General features: G+C 43.4%; 1 protein-coding gene across 1 annotated transcript in view; it reads left to right on the top strand.

Moving 5' to 3' along the window:
• Nucleotides 1-19,369, top strand: part of CYTH3 (cytohesin 3) — a 100,798-nt gene that overhangs the window by 41,598 nt on the left and 39,831 nt on the right. The window contains exons 2-4 of the mRNA XM_015426225.1: nt 16,284-16,366; nt 16,712-16,776; nt 17,802-17,868. Coding sequence (XP_015281711.1) covers nt 16,284-16,366; nt 16,712-16,776; nt 17,802-17,868 — 215 coding nt within the window. The remainder of the gene's footprint in view (nt 1-16,283; nt 16,367-16,711; nt 16,777-17,801; nt 17,869-19,369) is intronic.

Below are 19,369 nucleotides of genomic sequence, written 5' to 3'. Positions count from 1 at the left end.
TTTAATAGAACTAAAATAATATATTAATGGAGAAAATGACATGGTATGAAGAAACCCATTTTTTCTTTGGAGATGTGAAATGAGCAAAATCTTCACTCTGAGTTTTAAAAGGTTGTTCCCCTCTCTGGGCAGAGACCAGGCAAGAAGGGGGGAAATCAGTTCAATTGCTTCCCAGGCATACATCGGCCCACTTTCACGCAAATGCTAATAGATCTAGCAAAAGAGAAAATAGACATCTGGAGACATCAGGAAAAGCCTCCTTGACCTGGTCTGACCTGGTCAGTGGATGGGGAAAAGGAGATGATAAAAACTCCTTGCAGCAAGGAGGAGATCTCTTTTTTTGTCTGCTGAGTCCAGGAGAGCGGACAGGTCTCTTAACTTAGGCAGCCATTTGACCATGTGCTCGCCTGAAGATCTGGAGATAACTTTAAGGTAATGGTGTCTCTGTAGAGATTTGCAACTCCCCTAAGCTAAAGAGTCTGTCCTATATTTTAATATTTGATAGACATGTATATATAGAGAGACAGAGGATTTGCGTTTTATCCATTTCTTTTGAATCCCTTGCTCAATCTGGTGCTGTACTAAAAGTATACTTGTGAACATTTTCTTTTAAATAAATACTTTATAACTTTTGATGCTGGCTGTCTTGGACACTATTTTAAAAGGCACGCCAGGGGGAAGGCAGGCAGGCAGTTTGCAAGTGGCTATTCCTCCAGGGGTGTACAAGGCAGTAAACTGTCCAGATGGTAACCAAGTGCTAGGCAGTGGGAGACACAGAGGCAAGGCCTCAGAATTTGGAAGGGAAGCTGGGAGTCCTGACCCTCCCAAGTGGGCAATTCCATAGAAAGGTCAGGTGGTGGGTTATTGGGGAGAAAGAAAAGCCTCTCCGGGTGTTGGAAAAACCTTGGAGGGCAGGGTGGAATAGGGCCGGCAGGCCGGAGTAGGCCTGTTCCACCACATGTGGGTTACACACAGATTAGAAAGGCATGGGCAAACCCTGGAGGATGTCATTCTGGGTTAATGGACAGGATTGAGGAAGCCATAAAAAGCAGGGAGGTTTCCTTTAAAAGGGGAAAGTCTGGCTCAAATGAGGAAATCTATAGCAACAGAAAATTGGGCAAGACCAACACAAACAGGCAGTAAGCAAAAGCTGAATTTGAGGAGTGTATTGCCAAACATATTAAATCAAAGAAGAGAAGGCTTACCTTATTAGAGCCAGAACAAAATTTGAGTCCAGTGGCATTTTTAAGGCCACCTTTGTTCTGCCACTGGACTCAAACTTCTGTGGCTTCAGACCAACACAGCTACCCACCTGAATCTTCTTAATATGGTGTAGTAGTGTCAGATTAGGATCTGGGAGACCCAGGTTCAAATCCCCACTTTGCCATGGATGCTTGCTGGATGACCTTGGGTCAGTCCCACACTCTCAGAGTGTGTGGTCGAGAGGAGAATTATACGACCTGCTTTGGGTCCCCATTGGGGAATAAATAAAAATATATCTACTACAAGAAACAGGGACCCGTGATACTTGCAGGGAGGAGAGTATTCCCTGTGGCTCCCCTGCTGAAGCAGCAGGACCTCCGCATGGAGGAAGAGGAAGTGGTTGCAGGTGAACCCAGCAGGTGGGGCTGTTGGGCCTTCTGGGCCACCCAAACCTTCTCCCCCCCTGGCAATGGCAGCAAGGCCTGCGTGACTCCCAGACACCGGGCCCGCCAAGCCTTCCCCCTGGCAATGGTGGTGAGGCACAGTTCCCAGTGCATTCTCTGCACATGCACAGAGAACACTCTTTTACTTTTGGGGGGATTTAAGTATCCCCTGTATGGCTTTTTTCAACTTTTCAGATTTTTCTGCACACCTGGGGAGTGCCCCAAGTGTGCAGGAAAATCTCTTTGCCCCCTATGTGCCCCTGATGTGTGGGTTTAGATATCCGCACAGAGGGGGCATCTTGGCTATTAGATACATAGATATTGCATTAGTGAGATGAGGTCATTCAGATAATTCCTTCTGCCTTTTGCTGTTGTCACCTTGTGAATCAGCGTTACAGTACATCAGGAACCCAGTGGTTGGAGTGATGCCTCACTTGCTTGTAATTACGTGGTTTTATTTGTTTTCGTTGGAGACCATGCTTTTCCTTTTTGCTCACAACCGATGCTGGCAATGCCAGGTTTTAAATAAAAAAGATGAATTTTTATTATGCGCAAAATGTAGTGCTTGTTAATATAGGATGAGCTGTATCTTCTGGCAGAGCTGAAGTTTTTTAGTGTTGGTTTGCTGCAACAGTTCCTGCTTCTTGACTTTTTAAATGATGTTTTGCTGCTCTGAAACCTAACGGGGATTATTTCACAGAAACTCATGCATTTTAGTCACCAAAGGGTCTTACTAGGCAAGGTCCGCACCCATGACTTCCTCTGGTATCCTTGAACTGCCAAAAAATGATCTAATCTTTGCAGTTGAAAAAGATTGGTGACATCAAAGAACAACAGCAAAAAATAATAATAATTTCCTTTTTCCCGTTTGGAATCAAGCTGTTGCTTATGGTAAATGTACTGCTGTTCTGCTGGCACCACTGAATGGCTTTTGTAGTGCAAGTCTAGTTGTCTAGATTTTTTTCATCCAGAAACACTAAATACCTCAATCCCTTCTCCCCCAAACCCAGACTAATCTGATTTGGTTGATGTGAAACGGATTTTCATTTATGTAAAGAGGTGATTCACTAACATTGCCTTGTTTTCGCCATCCACAAGCTTTTTTGGGGACGGGGGGGAATTGTATTGTACGGCAGACAAACCACGGGTGCCACGGCACCTCGAAAATTTCATTGTGGGGTTTTTGGAAGTTATTTATGATAAGTGCCTCTTGGTGATTCTCAGTGGAAGTCAAAGCCTTATTTAGATTCAGGTGGGTGGCCCTGGACTCACACTTTGCAGGTGAGGGACAGAGGATAGCTTTTTGTTGTGACGACAACCAGGATGACCCCATTTTCATTTATACAATTAACAATGCTTTTGTTATAGCTTTTTAAAAAAGTGACAAGTGACTGTGAAGAGTGTAGGATTAGGCTTTATGGCAGCAATAAATTAGAAGGTGTGGTCATCAGAATATAAGAACCTGAAGGCTGAAAAAACGAGTCCGGCTCCCAGATTTTGGGGGTGGTTTACAAAGCTGAAGAAAATCTGTCAGAGCCTGTTGTACTGTGTCAAATTATCGGTGTCAAAGAAATATGGTTCTGTAAAGTGCCGTCAAAGTCACAGCCGACTTGCGGCAACCCCATATGGTTTTTTCGAGGCAAGAGATGTTCAGAGGTGGTTTGCCACTGCCTGCCTCTGCACAGCGACCCCTGGACTTCCTTGGTTGGTCTCCCATCCAAATACTAACCAGGATGGACCCTGCTTAACTTCTGTGATCTGAGCAGATTGGACTAGTCTGAGCCATCCAGGCCATGGCAAAAGAAATATAGTCCATCAAAACTATAGATAGGAATTCTTGGTCTGGGGCAAGTGATGCTCTGTATTCTTGGTGCTGGGGGGGGGGGCAACAGTGGGACAGCTTCTAGTGTTCTGACCCCACTGGTGGACCTCCTGATGGCACCTGGTATTCTTGGCCACTGTGTGACACAGAGTGTTGGACTGGATGGGCCATTGGCCTGATCCAACATTGGATTCTCTTATGTTTTTATGTTCTTAAAATTATATTTATTGGGTTGCATTTAGACCATGAGCAGATGGAGCTTCTGTTCACTTCAGGTCTCTTTCTGGGAAACGGAAGGGAACCTTTATATCCAAGGCCTTATGTCGTAATAATAATGAGCATTTCTTGAGGGTTCAGGGTGCATCCCCATAAAGCATATCATTTATCTTTCTAACAACCTCCATGAGAAGACTTTAACTCCTCCTTTGCAGACTGGGGAACAAGACTTGGCAGTGCCTCTCTACTTTCCCTTCTGGTCTAGAAGTGGTGTTCGGAACTCATTCAGTTTTTAAACAAGTGGTATAAAGAGTCTCAATTTTTCTTGAATGGCAAGATACAAAAATTGAAAGCATCAGTAGCAAATGGTACAGGATGTGTTTGCGTGTGATAACCAGTGGGGGACTGGGCCAGGTCTATTACATCTTTTTAAATGGCTGGAGAGCTTAAATTCATATGGACTGCCCTGTTCTGTGTAAGCTGAAGCTTTTGAACGTCTACCAAGGGCAGCCAGTGTTCCCCTCTAAGCTGAGTTAGTGTGAGCTAGGTCACAGTTTTTTAGCCTTCAGCTCACAGATTTTTGTCTTATCTCAGAGCAAACTAATTTATGCAGTAGCCAAATTGCTCGCTCACAACTTTAATGCCACTAGCTCACAAAGTAGAATTTTTGCTCACAAGACTCCACAACTTAGAGGGAACGGCAGGGCTGTGTGCTCTGGGGGGCACAAGCCCTTATCCAGCAATAATAATAGCTTGACAACTGTGCAAATTGTAGGGGTGGTGGTGGATGGTGGAGGAATTCTGTTGCCTCCGTTTTCATGTTTCCTAAAGGCAGCCTCCTCCACTTGGCCTGGCACCAGACAACTGCATTGAAGGCTGGAAATGACCTGGAATGGACAGTAGGCCGCTTCTCTGGCACAGGAACTTTCACTTTGGCAAAAGAAAAGAGCGGCAGGGGAGGATGAACCTTTTCTTTTTGCTTGTTTGGCAAGATAGGTTAGAATTCAGAAGTTATATATAAGTAATCTTTAGAAGGTTATACAATTAAAATTAATGTACGTATGTGAGAGAGACACTGACTATTCATGGCCACTTTCTAATAGGTGCAGTTCCCAACTCAGCTATCATAGCTTTATTGTGTGGCCTGGGCAAAGTTACTGTTTCTCATCCTCTGCTTGCTGTCAGTTAAGAACAGTAGGCTGCCTGATAATAGTACTGTCAGGATGAACATAGCAGAGATAGTAAAATGTGGATGTTATACTTAATTTCTTGTATTTATGGTCTTGGCAGAAGGCCACATTTGCCAGTGCTTGCAGGGGGAAACGGTATATCTAGGCATCTGAGATATTTGAGTCTGTGGTTTAGGGTGTCTTTTGCAGTTCAGAAATGTAAAAAATTGAGCGTTGTGGCCTGCAATTTCTGCTCTCCACCAGCTGTAAGTAACCCCTGCACCAGATCCCACAGTGTTGCTGAAGGCTGCCTCCTCTCTGGAGCAGCTTTTTTGTAATGTCCGGGGTACATCAGGGAGGCAGGAATATTTCGCAACTAGGGCTCCAGACATCGTTCTCTGAATCTTACCCAGTGAGTGGTACATCTGTCAGGGACCATGTTATGCATGCTGTTTGTTAGCCCTTCTACCACTGAAAGCTCGTTCAAGGAAAAAGGCAGAACTGAGAGAGCTAGTTAGGAACTTAGAAAAAACAAAACTGTCCTCAAGCAGTTTTGCATTTAAAACCAGCTTTTACAGAGTGGTCCTTTCCTTGATCAGAAATATCCTTTGCCATGGCCAGTTCATCACTAGCAAGGCTTTTAGGATTCCCTAACAGATTTTATCATTTTCTTGCCTGGTATAGAAGTAAAACAAATAACTTCCGTTTGTCCTAGCAAATAACCTTTTTTTTTGTGAGTTCCTGGCATGAAAAGAGATGGAAACTTTGCTCTTATATTATTATATTATATAATGACATCGAGGTATCTGCTCCAGCTGCTGGATCATTTGTGTGCTGAAAATGCCTGTTGCCAAGGGCAAGGAGGTCTCTCTTTTTCATTACCATCACTAGCACTAAGTGGATTTTGCCCAATCTGAAACCAACACATTATTTCACTTGGAGAGATCCCCCTCTCCAGTTTAAACAGATGAAGAAGAAAAAAGCAACCTAACAGCACAGCTTGCGATCTTTATTAGTGGAAAGGAGCAAGAGTCCAGTAGCATCTTAACAACTAACAAAATTTGTGGCAGGGCATGAGCTTTCATGAGTCACTGCTCACTTCTTCAGATGCAGCTAAAATGTGAGTCCATTGGTCCTTACATCTTGGAGAGTGGAGTGATTTCAGATGCCAAATGACAATAGCAGGCGTTGGTAATGAGACAAGAAACCTAGGTCTCAGTCCAGTCCTAGAGGATTTAAAGTTTATATCTCTGGTACCTCATATTACATTTTATGGCACACATGGCCTGGTCTGACAAAGTGGCATTTATGTCAGATCTGGCCCTCGTATCAAATGAGTTTGTCACCTCTGCCTTAGACGGCTAGAAAATAACTAAATTGTTCTTCCAAAAAAGTAAAAAAAAACCCTCCAGAAAACACTTCTTAAGGGTGCTTCAAGGGTGGTGCTTCTGTATGGAAATCCATGCTTATGTACATTTCAGTCTTAGTTTAAAAAGCAGCCAGGGCTATAATGCTGCTTGAGGCAGTCTTCTCACAGAGCCTGTCTTCAGTCGCATGTCATAGTTTGGGGTAGAGCGGGATTATTTAGGCATGTAGAAAAGATTTAGCCTTCCGGTTTATGGCGACACGCTGAGCAGACTCATCTCCCGGACCTCCCGGGAATGAAATCTCTGCACCAGCAGAAAGGAGGGGGGGGGGGAGATGGTTGAAAGGCTCCTAGCCATGGGACTCTTGAGAGGTGGCCTCTTCGCCAGCACGATGCTGGGGAATCGAGGTGCTTCTCCGTCCTGACAGTCCTCCTGCTGTGTGTTCGTATGGAACTAGTGACGCTGACCGGGACAAACGCTAGAGATCGAGTGGTTTAAACGGAGCTACAGCGAGGTCGCAAGACCGACTATGAACTGAGTCAGATTAGAGCGTAATTTACATTTTAAAAGGAAAGCTCCCACCCCAAGGACTAGGAAAGAAAGCGAGTGGGGGAGGCGCCCCTCCCATGCGCATGAATTTAAATGCGAGATCCGAGGGGGGAGCGGAAGCAAAAACGCTGAAATCTGTTGAGAGAGACTTACCAGGGCGCATATGAGCGTATATTCAGAGACTTTAGCAAATCTTCGGAAAGTAAACAATTGATAAAGATGGCGGGGAAGAGGACTGAGAAAGAAAAACTTTTAGAAGCGAAAGTAGATGGGAGCCCTCGTCCGGAAGCAACCACCGAGTTGGCTAAAACATTGGCAGAATCCCTGCGCCCCCTGCTGGACCAGATGACTAATCTCAAGGAACAGCTGTTAATGATGAACCAAAGCATCACTACTCAGCAGTTTCAATTGAATGAGACTCTTAAAATCGCGGAGCAAACAGCTGAGAAAGTGAAAGAAGTTGATGCCACTACCCAAAAGGTGAAGAAAAAGGTGCAAAGGTTGAAAAAGAAGCAAATTTCTACAGAAGAACAACTTTTACAGCTACAAATGGAGAAGGCAAACTTGGTCCTTCGATTCCAAGGTGTCCCAGAATTCAAAGGAGAGAATCTGAAGCAAGTGATGAGTGATGCATTAGCCCCAGTGACAGATTTGAAGGCGGAGTATTTTATGAGTGAAATGGATGTGGCCTACAGGTCCTATTCCGTATACATAAAGAAGAATAATCTGCCTGGGAAAATAGTAATGAGATTCTCGAAGAGGCACGTGAGGGATTCTATCCTGAGAGCGACAGTGGGGACACCCATGAAAATTGGGGACAGTACCATCAGGATTCTGAAAGACATCCCATTTGAAATATTTATTTTATTATTTATTTATTTTTGGGATTTCTATCCCGCCCTATCCAGTAGCTCAGGGCGGCTAACAACATCGTATAAATACTAAAACAATAAAACAGTTTTTCATACAATAAAATTGGTGCTAAAATCTATACAATCTATACAGTTTATAGAATGCTCAGCGACCTGTTTCCTGCCTGCGATCTTAATGGTAAAAGCGTCACAGCTCAAACAGACTGATCAACCTCATAGGATCTGATGGATGGGCGATACAGCGAAGGTAGTGTACGATGGTAGTGGCGGCGAAAGAAATATAAAGATTTAATTCTTTTTCTTCAAACAAATGCAATTAGCTACCAGTGGTTATATCCAGAGGGTGTAACCTTCAAACTTCAGGATAAAAAAGAAAAGATTGACTCTGTTTCCAAAGCACTGGACTTTTTGAGAATCCAGTTGGGTGAGCCAGAGGAGGTGGATAAAGAGGAGAAGGCCAGTAAGTCCAGTGGCGAGCTGGACTCAGGGTCTTCTAGAGAGGACTCTCTTTCCGAAAAGGGGTGGCTGCCCCTAAAAGTCCATATAAACTGAGGAAAAGACAAGAAAAGAAAAAATGAAGGCTGAAGGACTGTGAATTGTGCCTTTGAAAATATGATTTTTAATAATGGGATGCTCTGGGGTTTCTCTCTAACAGTTAAATCTAAGTGTTAAAAGATATTTTAGCATGTCTGACTAAGTTCAAAAGATATCAGCGATTTAAGGAATGATTTTGTACTTAAACTGTTTTAATGATCTCCTTCTCTTGGGTTTTTAGTCAATAGTGGTTATCATTACTTTCTTCTTAATTTTAGTTCCCTTCCCTTATTTCGTTGTAGTTTGTAGTCTAATTAAAAAAAACAATAAAAAATCCCCTCGGGGGGGGGGAGGGGAGAAAAGAAAAGATTTAGGCCAGCAACGTCTATTGGAGCTGCTGAGAAAGGGTGGAATGTAGTAATAGGATTGGAACCCTCATAAAGGATTGTGTCCTTTGTCTGACTACAAATGCAATTAAAGTCTACATGTCGTCAGGTGCCAGTAAGAGTGGAGTGGCAGCCCTCAGACAAAGTTTCAAGGGGAAATTATGTCGCCAGAATGCTGAACTTGAATTAATTTGCACGTTCAGAACAATGGACCCTCTAGGGCTGAATAGGGACACAGGATTCTTATCTGACTACAGATGCTAATTTTCTGCCACCAAGCGCTTCCTCTCTGCTCTAATCAAGCTGATTACAATATGCATTGCACCTTTGCATCTTTTACAAGCATTAGTTACAGCTCCCCTCCCACCTTCTGAGTGGGATAAAAAGACTCAAATCTTCTTTCCTGCTTCTGTCTGACTAAGGGAGTGTTGATTCTTGAAAGCTTATACCTCCCAGGAGCTACTAGACTTAAATTTAGCTGTTCTACTGCGGTGGCTCAAATGGTTAAGACGCTGAACTGCAGCCTGTGGAAGGTCAGTAGTTCAGCAGTTCGAGACCCAGGTGCCGCACGACGGACTGAGCTCCCATCTCTAGTTCCAGCTCCTGCCAACCTAGCAGTTCGAAAGCAAGAAATTGCAAGTAGATAAATAGGTACCACTTCGGTGGGAAGGTAACAGCGTTCTGTGCGCCTTGGTGTTTAGTCATGCCGGCCACATGACCACGGAAACGTCTTCGGACAGCGCTGGCTCTTCGGCTTTGAAACGGAGATGAGCACCGCAACCCTAGAGTTGGATTCGACTGGCTTTCGAGCAACGGAACCTTTCCCTTTCCCTTTTAATGCAGATCAACACAACAACCCTTTGGAACACACTTCTATGGAAGGAAACGCCCTGTCAGAGCTCAAGTTGATGTCACACTTCCTTTCCTTTCCTTTCCTTTCCTTTCCTTTCCTTTCCTTTCCTTTCCTTTCCTTTCCTTTCCTTTCCTTTCCTTTCCTTTCCTTTCCTTTCCTTTCCTTTCCTTTCTTCTTTCCAGTATTCACAACTACATAAGTAGTCCAACAAACAAAACGTGTTTCTCTGTAGCGTATTTAAGATTACCGCCACAGGCTTCCAAGGAGCTTAGTGACTGAGCACCTTAACTCCGTGTAAAGTTGTCTGATGTCTGTCTTTCCCCCCTTTTTTCTTTTTTACAGTCTGTGTCTTGAGAAGGGGATGGATGTGACTTGTTTTGACTCTGGCAGGCAGATCAGTTAAGCCCATTTACAATAAGTAGTAGTTCTGTCTCAGTCTAACAATGCCCATCTGTCGTTCCTTCAGCAAAGAACCAGAGTTGAGCCTGGCATTGTATACCTTTATATTTCTTTTGGGGGGGGGCGGGGGGGAGTTCTTAATGCTTCCCCAACATCGTGTCATTCCTCTAGGACTCTGGAAGACACCTCTGTTTTCTAGGTTCTGTCTTTGGGAATTTTTTTTTTTACATGGATTGAGTTTCTCTTTTCTGTGACGTGCCCTTTGGAAAGGGACTCCCTCCCTTATTTTAGAGGGGCATGTGTCTACATTAGCATGCCCTTTCTTACATTCCCTACAATCGAGAATAATGCTACACCATAAAATAGTGATTTTTGAAGGAGTCCTCCAATAGTTAAGCTTTTGTGCAGCTTTTATGTAAGCTTAGTTGCCTGCCTGTCACTTTTCTGTCAGTAGATCGTTCTGCAGCGTGGCTGACAGCTTGGTCACCACCTATCCACAAAGCTCTGGGGAATCCACCATTTTGATCGCTGCAAAGGATCATAATATCTTTTCCTTAATTCCAGCCTTTTGCCCATTTTACTCATTACCTTTTGAAAGTTGCTGCTGCTCCCTTGCCATTGGCTCCCACGTCAATTACGTCAGCTTTGTGTAAATAGTCCATGTTTTGTGGATAGTTCCCACAATGTTCTCCATCTCTCAGCCAGAGTTTCCTTATAGGAGTGAAATAGAGGAGGTGAAAATGATTTTGGGATCCTTAGAGGAAGACGGGAGTATTTTTGTGCGATTAAAATGCATAGATAGATAGAAAGGCCCCTCAAGAAGATGCAGTGTGGGCTTGAGAAATACTCCCATGGCCTAAGCCGCTGAACAGGAAGCAGAAGTTTTACATGTGACCATCCCGGAGGAATGGTGACCACACTGCCAATTGAACAAAAGATCACCATTCCAGATGCTCTTACTCCAGGAGGACGTTCATTCAGGGTTTTTTTGTGAGATTGTATTTCAGAATGAAGGGCCTCTCTGGATTCCGATTTCTATTTTCTGAAACCTTGCAATGATAGTGTGGCTGTGGACGGGTGAATGCCATGCTTTTCTGCACTTAGAAAGCATGCTCCTTCCTTTATAGTGAAAAATAAATTGATGGTTATCTAGAAAAGTAGACCAGCTGACAGTGTTTCATTACATCTTATTGCTGATGTTGCCATTCATGTGGAGTGTGTGAAATAAAAGGTTGGATCTTACCAGCTTTTCCTTGGGCTGGAGAAGGCGGAGGGACTCCTTTTGACCTCCGGAAAGGCTGTACTGGGGATCAGGGGATCCGCGTGTACAGAAGTTATGCAGCAGCACATGGGCTGCAGTGAGGAGGAGGGAACTGGGTGAGATCGATGGGGAAAACTGGTAGGATCCAGCCCAGAAAGTATTATGAATTCTTCAAGCCAGAACGTACTAGATATTAGGAGAAGTTTTCTATTAGAAAAAATGCATGGGGGGGAGACAGAGATGAGAAGGGGAAAATAGAGAAACGTTTAGTTTTTAGAAGCTTAGCTTTGTTCCTTGTTCCTCTCCGGTTTGTTAAATATGTGTATTTTGTTAGATAAGTGAAAGCACTTGCTGGTGACAGCTTCATTTGCCACACTTTTCACTCGGCGCAGAACAACTTAATTTTCCTAAATTACTTCAGCATTCGCCTTTCCCTGTGTTTGAAGTGCAAACTCCGTTGGTGTTTTTTTTTAACTAAGTGAAGAGTTTCCAAATTACTCACTGCAGTCCGTGCTGAATTGAGGAAAAGCATCCATATGGTTGTTTGCTAAGCGTTGACACTGTTTAGTTCTGTGTGGAAAAATGAGACACGGAAACCTCCTGAAGGTGTTTACTGTCAGACTAGGGGGGGAAATCCCCCGTCCTGAACAATTGGAGCTTCTGTGACCATGAAGGAGGCAAGTAGACCAGTTGGCATGTCAGCGATCTTGGCTTGAATCTTCATCAGCTTTTACTGAGTGCTCTGGGGTATGTGTGGGGAATGTAACCATGAATGCCACCTTGAGATCTTTGGAGGGAGGGGGGGATACAGGTGTGGTTGGCAGACAGAAGTGTGGCTGCAAATGACTTTGCATATGGGGGCCATTTCTTTCTGATACATTATCGGGATATTTTAATTCTTGGGGAAACCTTCCTGCATATTTGTTGAAAGGTAATTTCTTTTGTGAAATCAAGTTGCAGGGAAATTGTTGGCTCTTTGTAATGTAAACTCCTTTGCCTTTTAAATTAGGAAAGTTGGATAAGGAGCTCAGTGGGAATTACTTACAGGTGGGAGAAGACTGTCTTCTTAAGACAGACAATGTTGTGGGTTTTTTAAAAGCATTTTATCTTACTGCCACATGATGGGGCTCGATTGAGCTACCTGAACAGCATCACCAGACAGTTATTTGAACGGAAGAGGACCCTTGTGATGGGGGGGAGGGAACTTGTTCCTTTCAATCGCTGCTTTTCATTCATTATGAACAGGATGACAGAGTTCAGCCAAAGGTGAGAATATCTAAAGCCATCTTTTAGTCTGGCTCAGGATTATTGACCTAACAGGCAGTGCCTCTGGCAGCAGTAGGGCTTTCCTGACACCTGCTTACCGGAGGTCCTGAGGGTATAAATATTTGTACGTCTCCCATTCTTCCATGATCTCATCATCTCGATGTTCTTCTAAACAATTCTTCATCTTTCATCAGTTATCCATTCTTCATCATTCTTCAGAACAATCGCCTCCGTTTGTCTGCTTCTGGCAAGGTATCTTCACCTGTCTTTTAGAGCCATCCTAAACAGAGTTCCGCCCTTCTAAATCAACGGGATTTAAAGGAGTGTGAGGGTTTAGAATTTCATTAGTGGTTTCTGTTTCCATGAAACTTGAACCCTAAGAGGCTGCAGGTCTCTGACCTAAGATGAAGATGGTCACCAACAGCCCTCTGTTTGTCCAGTAGCAGCACCTTAGAGAACAACAAGATTTCCATGGTATGATTTTTCCAAGAGTCGAGGAAGCTTTGACTGTCAAAAGTTCATACCAGAGAAATCTTGTGCTACTGGACTCAAATCTAGCTGTTCTACCTTCTGAAATACCCCTGTAGATTCTGACAATGTCTAGTGCTGGCTGTTGGTATTGTTATTTAGGTTTTTTTAAAATAGTCTACCTTTCTCTCTGAGACTTAAGCCGTATTGCACAGAAAAGTCAGTACAATCTACAGTACAATCAATTGGGACACCCAGTAGACAATGCAGTATGATTTGACTTGTAGAAATCTAAAAACCAAGCAGACTGATGGGGTGTTTTTTAACTGGAAAAAAAATTGACGGCACTGTAAAAATTGTAGACGAAAAAAAGAGTGCAGTAAAAGATCAACAGTGTGATGCTTTGGGCTACTTGGGGAAGAAGAAGAGGAAGAGGAAGAGGAGGAAGAGGAAGTGATTGGATTTATATCCCGCCCTTCACTTGGAGTCTCAGAGCAGCTTACAAACTCCTTTCCCTTCCCCTCCCCACAACAGAGACCCTGTGAGATAGGTGGGGCTGAGAGAGCTCTGAGAGAACTGCTCTTTCAAGGACAGCTCTTGTCAGAACTATGGCTTGCCCAAGGTCATCCAGCAGCTGCAAGTGGAGGAATGGGGAATCAAACCCGGTTCTCCCAGTTTAGAGTCTGCATACTTAACCACTACACCAAACTGGCTCTCACAGCAAGCTGGCTCTCAAACTGGCAAGAGCTTTCAAATACAAGAGGTATGGAATTAGGGACAGCTCTGTAAAGTAGAATTGTTACAGGAAACACCATAAGCATACATGTTGAGTGTGGATCTAGTCAGTGTCAGTAAGTCTTGAAGCACCCATGTAAGACTTGTTTGGGAACCCCCATTGGACCAGAGTTCCCAGATGTGTATGTGTCACTTTTACGTTTTATGTGTGTGCAGTCGTAGCGTGTTGAATCGCAGTAACTGAGAAAGGACCAGAGTTCAGCTGAGGATAAGCTTGATTAACAGGAACTGATTAAAGTGACGCTCCCTGTCAGACAAAACCAATGCGGGTTGCTGTGTTAATCCACGAAGGAAGAGGAAATGAAAGTCCAAGTAGCAACTTTAACAAAATATTGTTTTGATCAGCTAAAAAGCTGCAAAGTAGTGTGGATAATTTCATGTTCACCAGAACTTATTTTTGGACAGTACATTAAAGGGGGGGGGGGAGTAGTGGTACCAAAACTGTGGAATTTTCTCTCTAGAGGGACTCACTTGTCACTTGCCCTCTTTTGTAGCCCTCTTCCACCAGTGGGTGGAGAATTTTTGTTTCATCTGGTGTTCCCTAAGTGATCTGTTCTTCCTGCCCTGTGTTTTAATTGTTGTTCTTGTGCTGTATATATATTTTAGCTGGGTTTTGTTTTTGTTTGGTTTTAATGTCTTTTAGAAGCAATCTTAATTAGGTTAGGCCTGTCACAAACACAGGCAGCATTTGACTCCATCAATAGAGGAAGACTTTGGAGTAAAATGTCTGAATCCACGGTGGATAAAAGACTCCTAGCCTTGATAATCAATCTTTATACTGACACCTCGCGCCAAGTACGTTATAACTCGCATGGACAACTCACTTCGTGCTTCCAAACGGACAAAGGGGTCATACAAGGCTGCCTACTTGCTCTCTCCCTTTTTAATCTGTTTATTAACGACATTACCCCTTTTGTTAAATCTCAAGCTAGACACCCTCCTATTTTGGCTAACCTTCCCATCTCAATTCTGTTGTACGCGGACGATGCGCTTCTCATTTCTAGAACAGAGGTGGGATTAAAATCCCTAATTAACGCGTATGTCACCTACTGTAACAAAGAGGAACTAGTAGTGAACTATTCTAAATCTAAGGTCTTGAGGTTTTCACGATCCCCTAACACCGGTGCCAAATCTCTAAAAGTGAAGGGGGGGGAACTCGAAAAAGTCTCTTCTCACAGATACCTTGGAATCACCTTTTGTTATAATTTATCTTGGACCCCACATGTTAAGGTGGCATTGAAGGCCGCAAGACTTACATCTAGAGTAATTAAAAAATTCTTTTGCTCAAAAGGGGCCAAACATATTCCGGCAGCTATTGGGATCTTTAATGCCACTCTTTAACGCAACTCTTGTATGGCTGTGGAGTGTGGATAGAAGGTGTTTCGGAAAAATTAGGCTCCCCTCTCCACATGTTCCTTAGAGACATCGCGGCGGTGCCGAGATGCGTGGCAGGTATGGCCCTTAGGGTAGAATTGAGAGAAGAGCATGGCAGTTAGCATTTACCAATAAAGAAAATAGAGGGGTTTTCCCTAGTGGACCAGGCTTTGCTCACTTGATTCAGAGAGACACTTATACAAGCAATAGAACTAAGCTAATTGAATCCAAATTAGAATCCTTGAACATTGGTATTACCTCCTCACAGCAAAAGGAGGTCTTTAAACTCATAAAAACAAAATTAAGGGAACTGGACTTTAGCAGTACACTTTGCAGAGCTCGGCGTACCTGTTCGGGTCTATCCCTTGGCCTTCCACCGCCGGTTGTGATCCCTACTTACTGTTACACTCTCAAAAGTCCAGTACTTCATAGAGCCTTCACGTTGGCTAGATTGAATACGTTCCCGTCGAACATAGTCTCTGGCCGCTTTCACGGCATCCCGTTCTCTGAACGGATATGCGATTGTAATCAAGGTAGGGTGGAGACGATGGATCATATATTGCTAGCTTGCCCCAACTGGAACATGGAGAGGCAGAAGTATATTATACCTCTCGTGACAAAAGAAAATCTTCCCTCCCTTCCCTGGTCAATTTCTGTTCTCTTATCTGATAGAGTGGATTCAGTTACCAAAGCAGTGGCCTTATTTCTGGCCCTGGTGGCAAAAAAAAAAAAAAAAGGAGGGGAAAGTTCAAACCTTTCTGAGTTGATGCTGTGTTTACCCGCTTGAGGATGTATCTTGTCTGACGATCCCACCTAATGTAATACACTCAGATTGGGATAATGTACCCTACTGTTTATGATTGAGTTTTGTTTTTTAATAAGTGCTGATGTTTTATTTTTTTTTTCCTGTATGAATGGTACTTTTATAAGTGTGTATAAGTGTGCTTAAGACTTTTGGTCATGCAAGCCGAAATAAATTCATTCATTCATTCATTCATTCATTCATCATTCATTCATTCATTCATTCATAATCATATGGGAATGATTTTAGTTTTCATAGTGCGAGGACTTCCCGTAATCCTTATTCAGGCCTCCCCAAGAAAGAGAATTGCATTTGTTAGCTAATTTTGCCTCTGTAGCTTGGCACAGCCAATCTCCCTAAGGTCAGTCACCGAGGCAAGCTTTCCTTGCTTGGTGCGAGCCGCATAGTAGCCAATAAGGCCTTTATTGGTAGAACACAGAGTACCAGAGTCTACATCAATTATATTTAATTGTTTGGGTGTGTTCTGTTTGCTTTCCCCCCCAGTGCCTGATGACCTTTCTGCAGAGGAGAGAGAAGAGCTGTTGAATATTCGCCGCAGAAAAAAGGAATTAATCGATGATATCGAGGTAATAACTTTTTTTATTATTGATAATTCGATACGTTTGTGGCCGTGAAATCAGCACTGACAGCAGATCGCTGTGTCTTGCGTGATACCTAAAACTGTATAGTACAGCCTGAAGATACTCCTTGGAGTAATTGCTTTTAGGATAAGGTGTACAAAGTGCTACACCCACACGATGGCCTGGCGATTGTGTTCCAGTAACTCAATGCTGTTACAAGGAGACACATCAGACGGGAGCGTTTGATTGTCAAATGCAAAAAGAAGCGGATGTTCGTCCTTGGGGAAAACTGGAATCTTTTCAGAAAAGCTGCTTGAACATGGACTTACATTCTTCTCTTTCTTTTGGCAGAGGTTAAAATCTGAAATAGCTGAGGTTATGACGGAAATCGATAACTTGACGAGCGTAGAGGAATGGTAAGTTGACTTTAACAACGTATATATTTTATGGGAAAGTGGAGTCCTGTTTCTTACAGTTTCTGAACACCTTGTGAGAAAATTAGCCTAGCAGTTGCAGCTGAGACCCTGATCCATGTAAGAAGCTCAGTTTTTGTAGCCAGTGTGTTGTCACTAAGGAATAAGTCTGTAGTTTGATCCACTGTTTAGTGAAGGGGAAGTGCTTCTGTGCACACTGACAAGCTGGTCGTTCAGTGAATGAATGTTTGGAGTGAAGCACAATGACCGATGATGATGTAGTGCGGCGTCACGGTCCATCGCATGCTAACCTGGGGTATCCTATCAGCATAGCAGAATGGGATGCTGGGACTGAATTAATTTGCACTGTGCCTGTCCAGAATGTCTCTGGCTAGTTGCAGCTTTTGTGAAAGAGAGACCATCGTCTCATTGTGCATCAAAGTCTAGTCCTGTCTTGAAAGATGTTTTCCAAACTCTGTTGTAAAACATGTTACTAAAAATAAAACTAGACACTCGCGTTAATCCCTGAAAATGTAAGGCATTATGAAACAGGCAGGTACTTGGAAAAACTCAGGAGGCTTCCTTAGCTGGGCCGCGACCGTGGTGTCCTTTCTTTGGGTCACTTTGTCATGGCAACACCCTAGGCGGTGGCGTTGTGCTGGTGTAAGAGCAGCCCTGAACTCTTATTTTGCTTGCCAGAGCAGCTCGAAGGATTGTGCTGTCAAATTGGCTTGGATTGAAATAATCCAGTCAAACTGGTTTGTGTCTTAAAGCCCCAAACTGTATCCTCTTTAACAGTCCCTGCTCTGAGGGACAAAATGGTGGTGTTTCTGAAATGCCATTTATAACTGCCTCAAAGTAAAATCAGTTGTTATCCCCGCAAAGAGCTGTCCAACTTCTCCTTTGTAAGCCATACCTGCGTAAATTACATTTACAATGAAAATATTTTTAAAAATTTAACCAGATATTTCTGTGTGACTGTGTTTTTTCTCCCCCACGCTTAAAAAAAAAACCTAAACAAAAAACAGCAAAACTACACAGAGGAACAAGCAAGTAGCTATGGGGAGAAAGAAGTTCAACATGGATCCAAAGAAGGTAGGCTGTTTAGTGTACATAAGGCCTTAAACATCTTACTGAAGTCCTGTTGACAGGCCTAGGCTAAGAATGTAGCATGTCTAGAAGCAGTCCAACCATGGTGCCTTATGGGAATGGACCTGCGTGTATTACAAAGGCTTATACCCAGGGCTGTGCTCAGGATACACGTATGCTACAAACTGACCAGAGCCCCGACTAACCTGTAACTTAAAGCAAAGTTGCAGTCAAGTGTACCCCAAACATTTGTCCTGCAGAAGCATCAATAATTTAATTCCTGCTTTTTCCACTTAACTGAGCAGAAAAGTGGATCCTTGTGATTCCAAAGCATTTGAAAAAGTGTGCGCACACACGAAAGCTTGTACCTGGAATAAACCTTTGTTGGTCTTCAAGGTGCCTCACTGGACTCTTCAATTTGTTCTGCTGCTTCCGACCAACATGGCTGACCACCTAGAACTATCCTTGTGATCAGTGAGCCAATACACAGCGGTACACTTTTTGTGTGTGTTTTTGTTCTTAGGGGGCAGGGCATAAAGGCCTGCTAGCATAAAAACATAATAGGCAAGAGCAGCCAGTGCCTTCAGAGTCTGTGTGGTCTTTCTTGGGGTGTGTGGGTTTCTTACTCATTTATTATTTATTATTTATTAATTTCGACTTAGATCCCGCCTTGCCTGACAAGCAGTCTCAAGGTGGCGTACAATAATTAAAAGTACAATAAAAACAGATAAAATTCCAACAATAGTATATAAAGTGCAGATTAAGTACAGTTAGCAAAAATTGTTGTAAGATGGCCCAGTATGACTAGACCAGTATCCCTGGTAAAGTGCCAGTAACAGATGTTTTTAGTAGCTCATTCATCAGTGGCGGCTCCTAATTGAAGGACTGGTGGAAGGGCTACTCTGTGTGTGTGTGTGCATCCTGTTGAGTGTCATGAGGAGAACATAGCTAGTAGTAATGTTGCTTGTGGTTCACATGTGCCATCCTTAATAAGAGTATAAGGTGCTGTATCCTTTTTGGGCCAGAAACACAGTATGTTCACAGCATTCTACTTGCCCAGAACAGTATTCTTCCTCTTATCTAGCTCTCTTTTAACTATATGATCTTTCTTTCTGCTCTGAAATCTTAAATGCATCAGGGGTTCCCCCCCCTCCTCCCCAAGTAGTTCTTTTTCACTCAGTTTCCAAGAAAGGCAGCTTCTTTTTGTGCGGCATCTGGGTTTCCAGAAAGCAAGCTTCCACCAGACCAAAACCCCTTCGGAAGCACAAGGACAACAAAAAATAGATTTTAAAAATGGGATTTGAGCTTGTAACTAATTTCGTAGCTGCAAGGGCCTGGGTGGTATGGATGGAAATACGGCCAGCAGGCATTGCTGCCTTTCGCAATGAAAAGCACGTGACTTAAACAGAGATCCTGGATGTCGGCATTTGTGCTCCAGCTGGACATTCAGGGAAGGGGTTTTTTTTGGGGGGGTATGGTGAAGCTATTTTGAGAGGAGGAGCATGCA

Source organism: Gekko japonicus, unplaced genomic scaffold (genome assembly GCF_001447785.1).
Source record: "Gekko japonicus isolate JY-2015 unplaced genomic scaffold, Gekko_japonicus_V1.1 scaffold384, whole genome shotgun sequence".
Classification (NCBI taxonomy): Eukaryota; Metazoa; Chordata; class Lepidosauria; order Squamata; family Gekkonidae; genus Gekko; species Gekko japonicus.
Note: the sequence above shows the minus strand (reverse complement) of the source record. Positions and strands in the feature narration are given on the sequence as shown.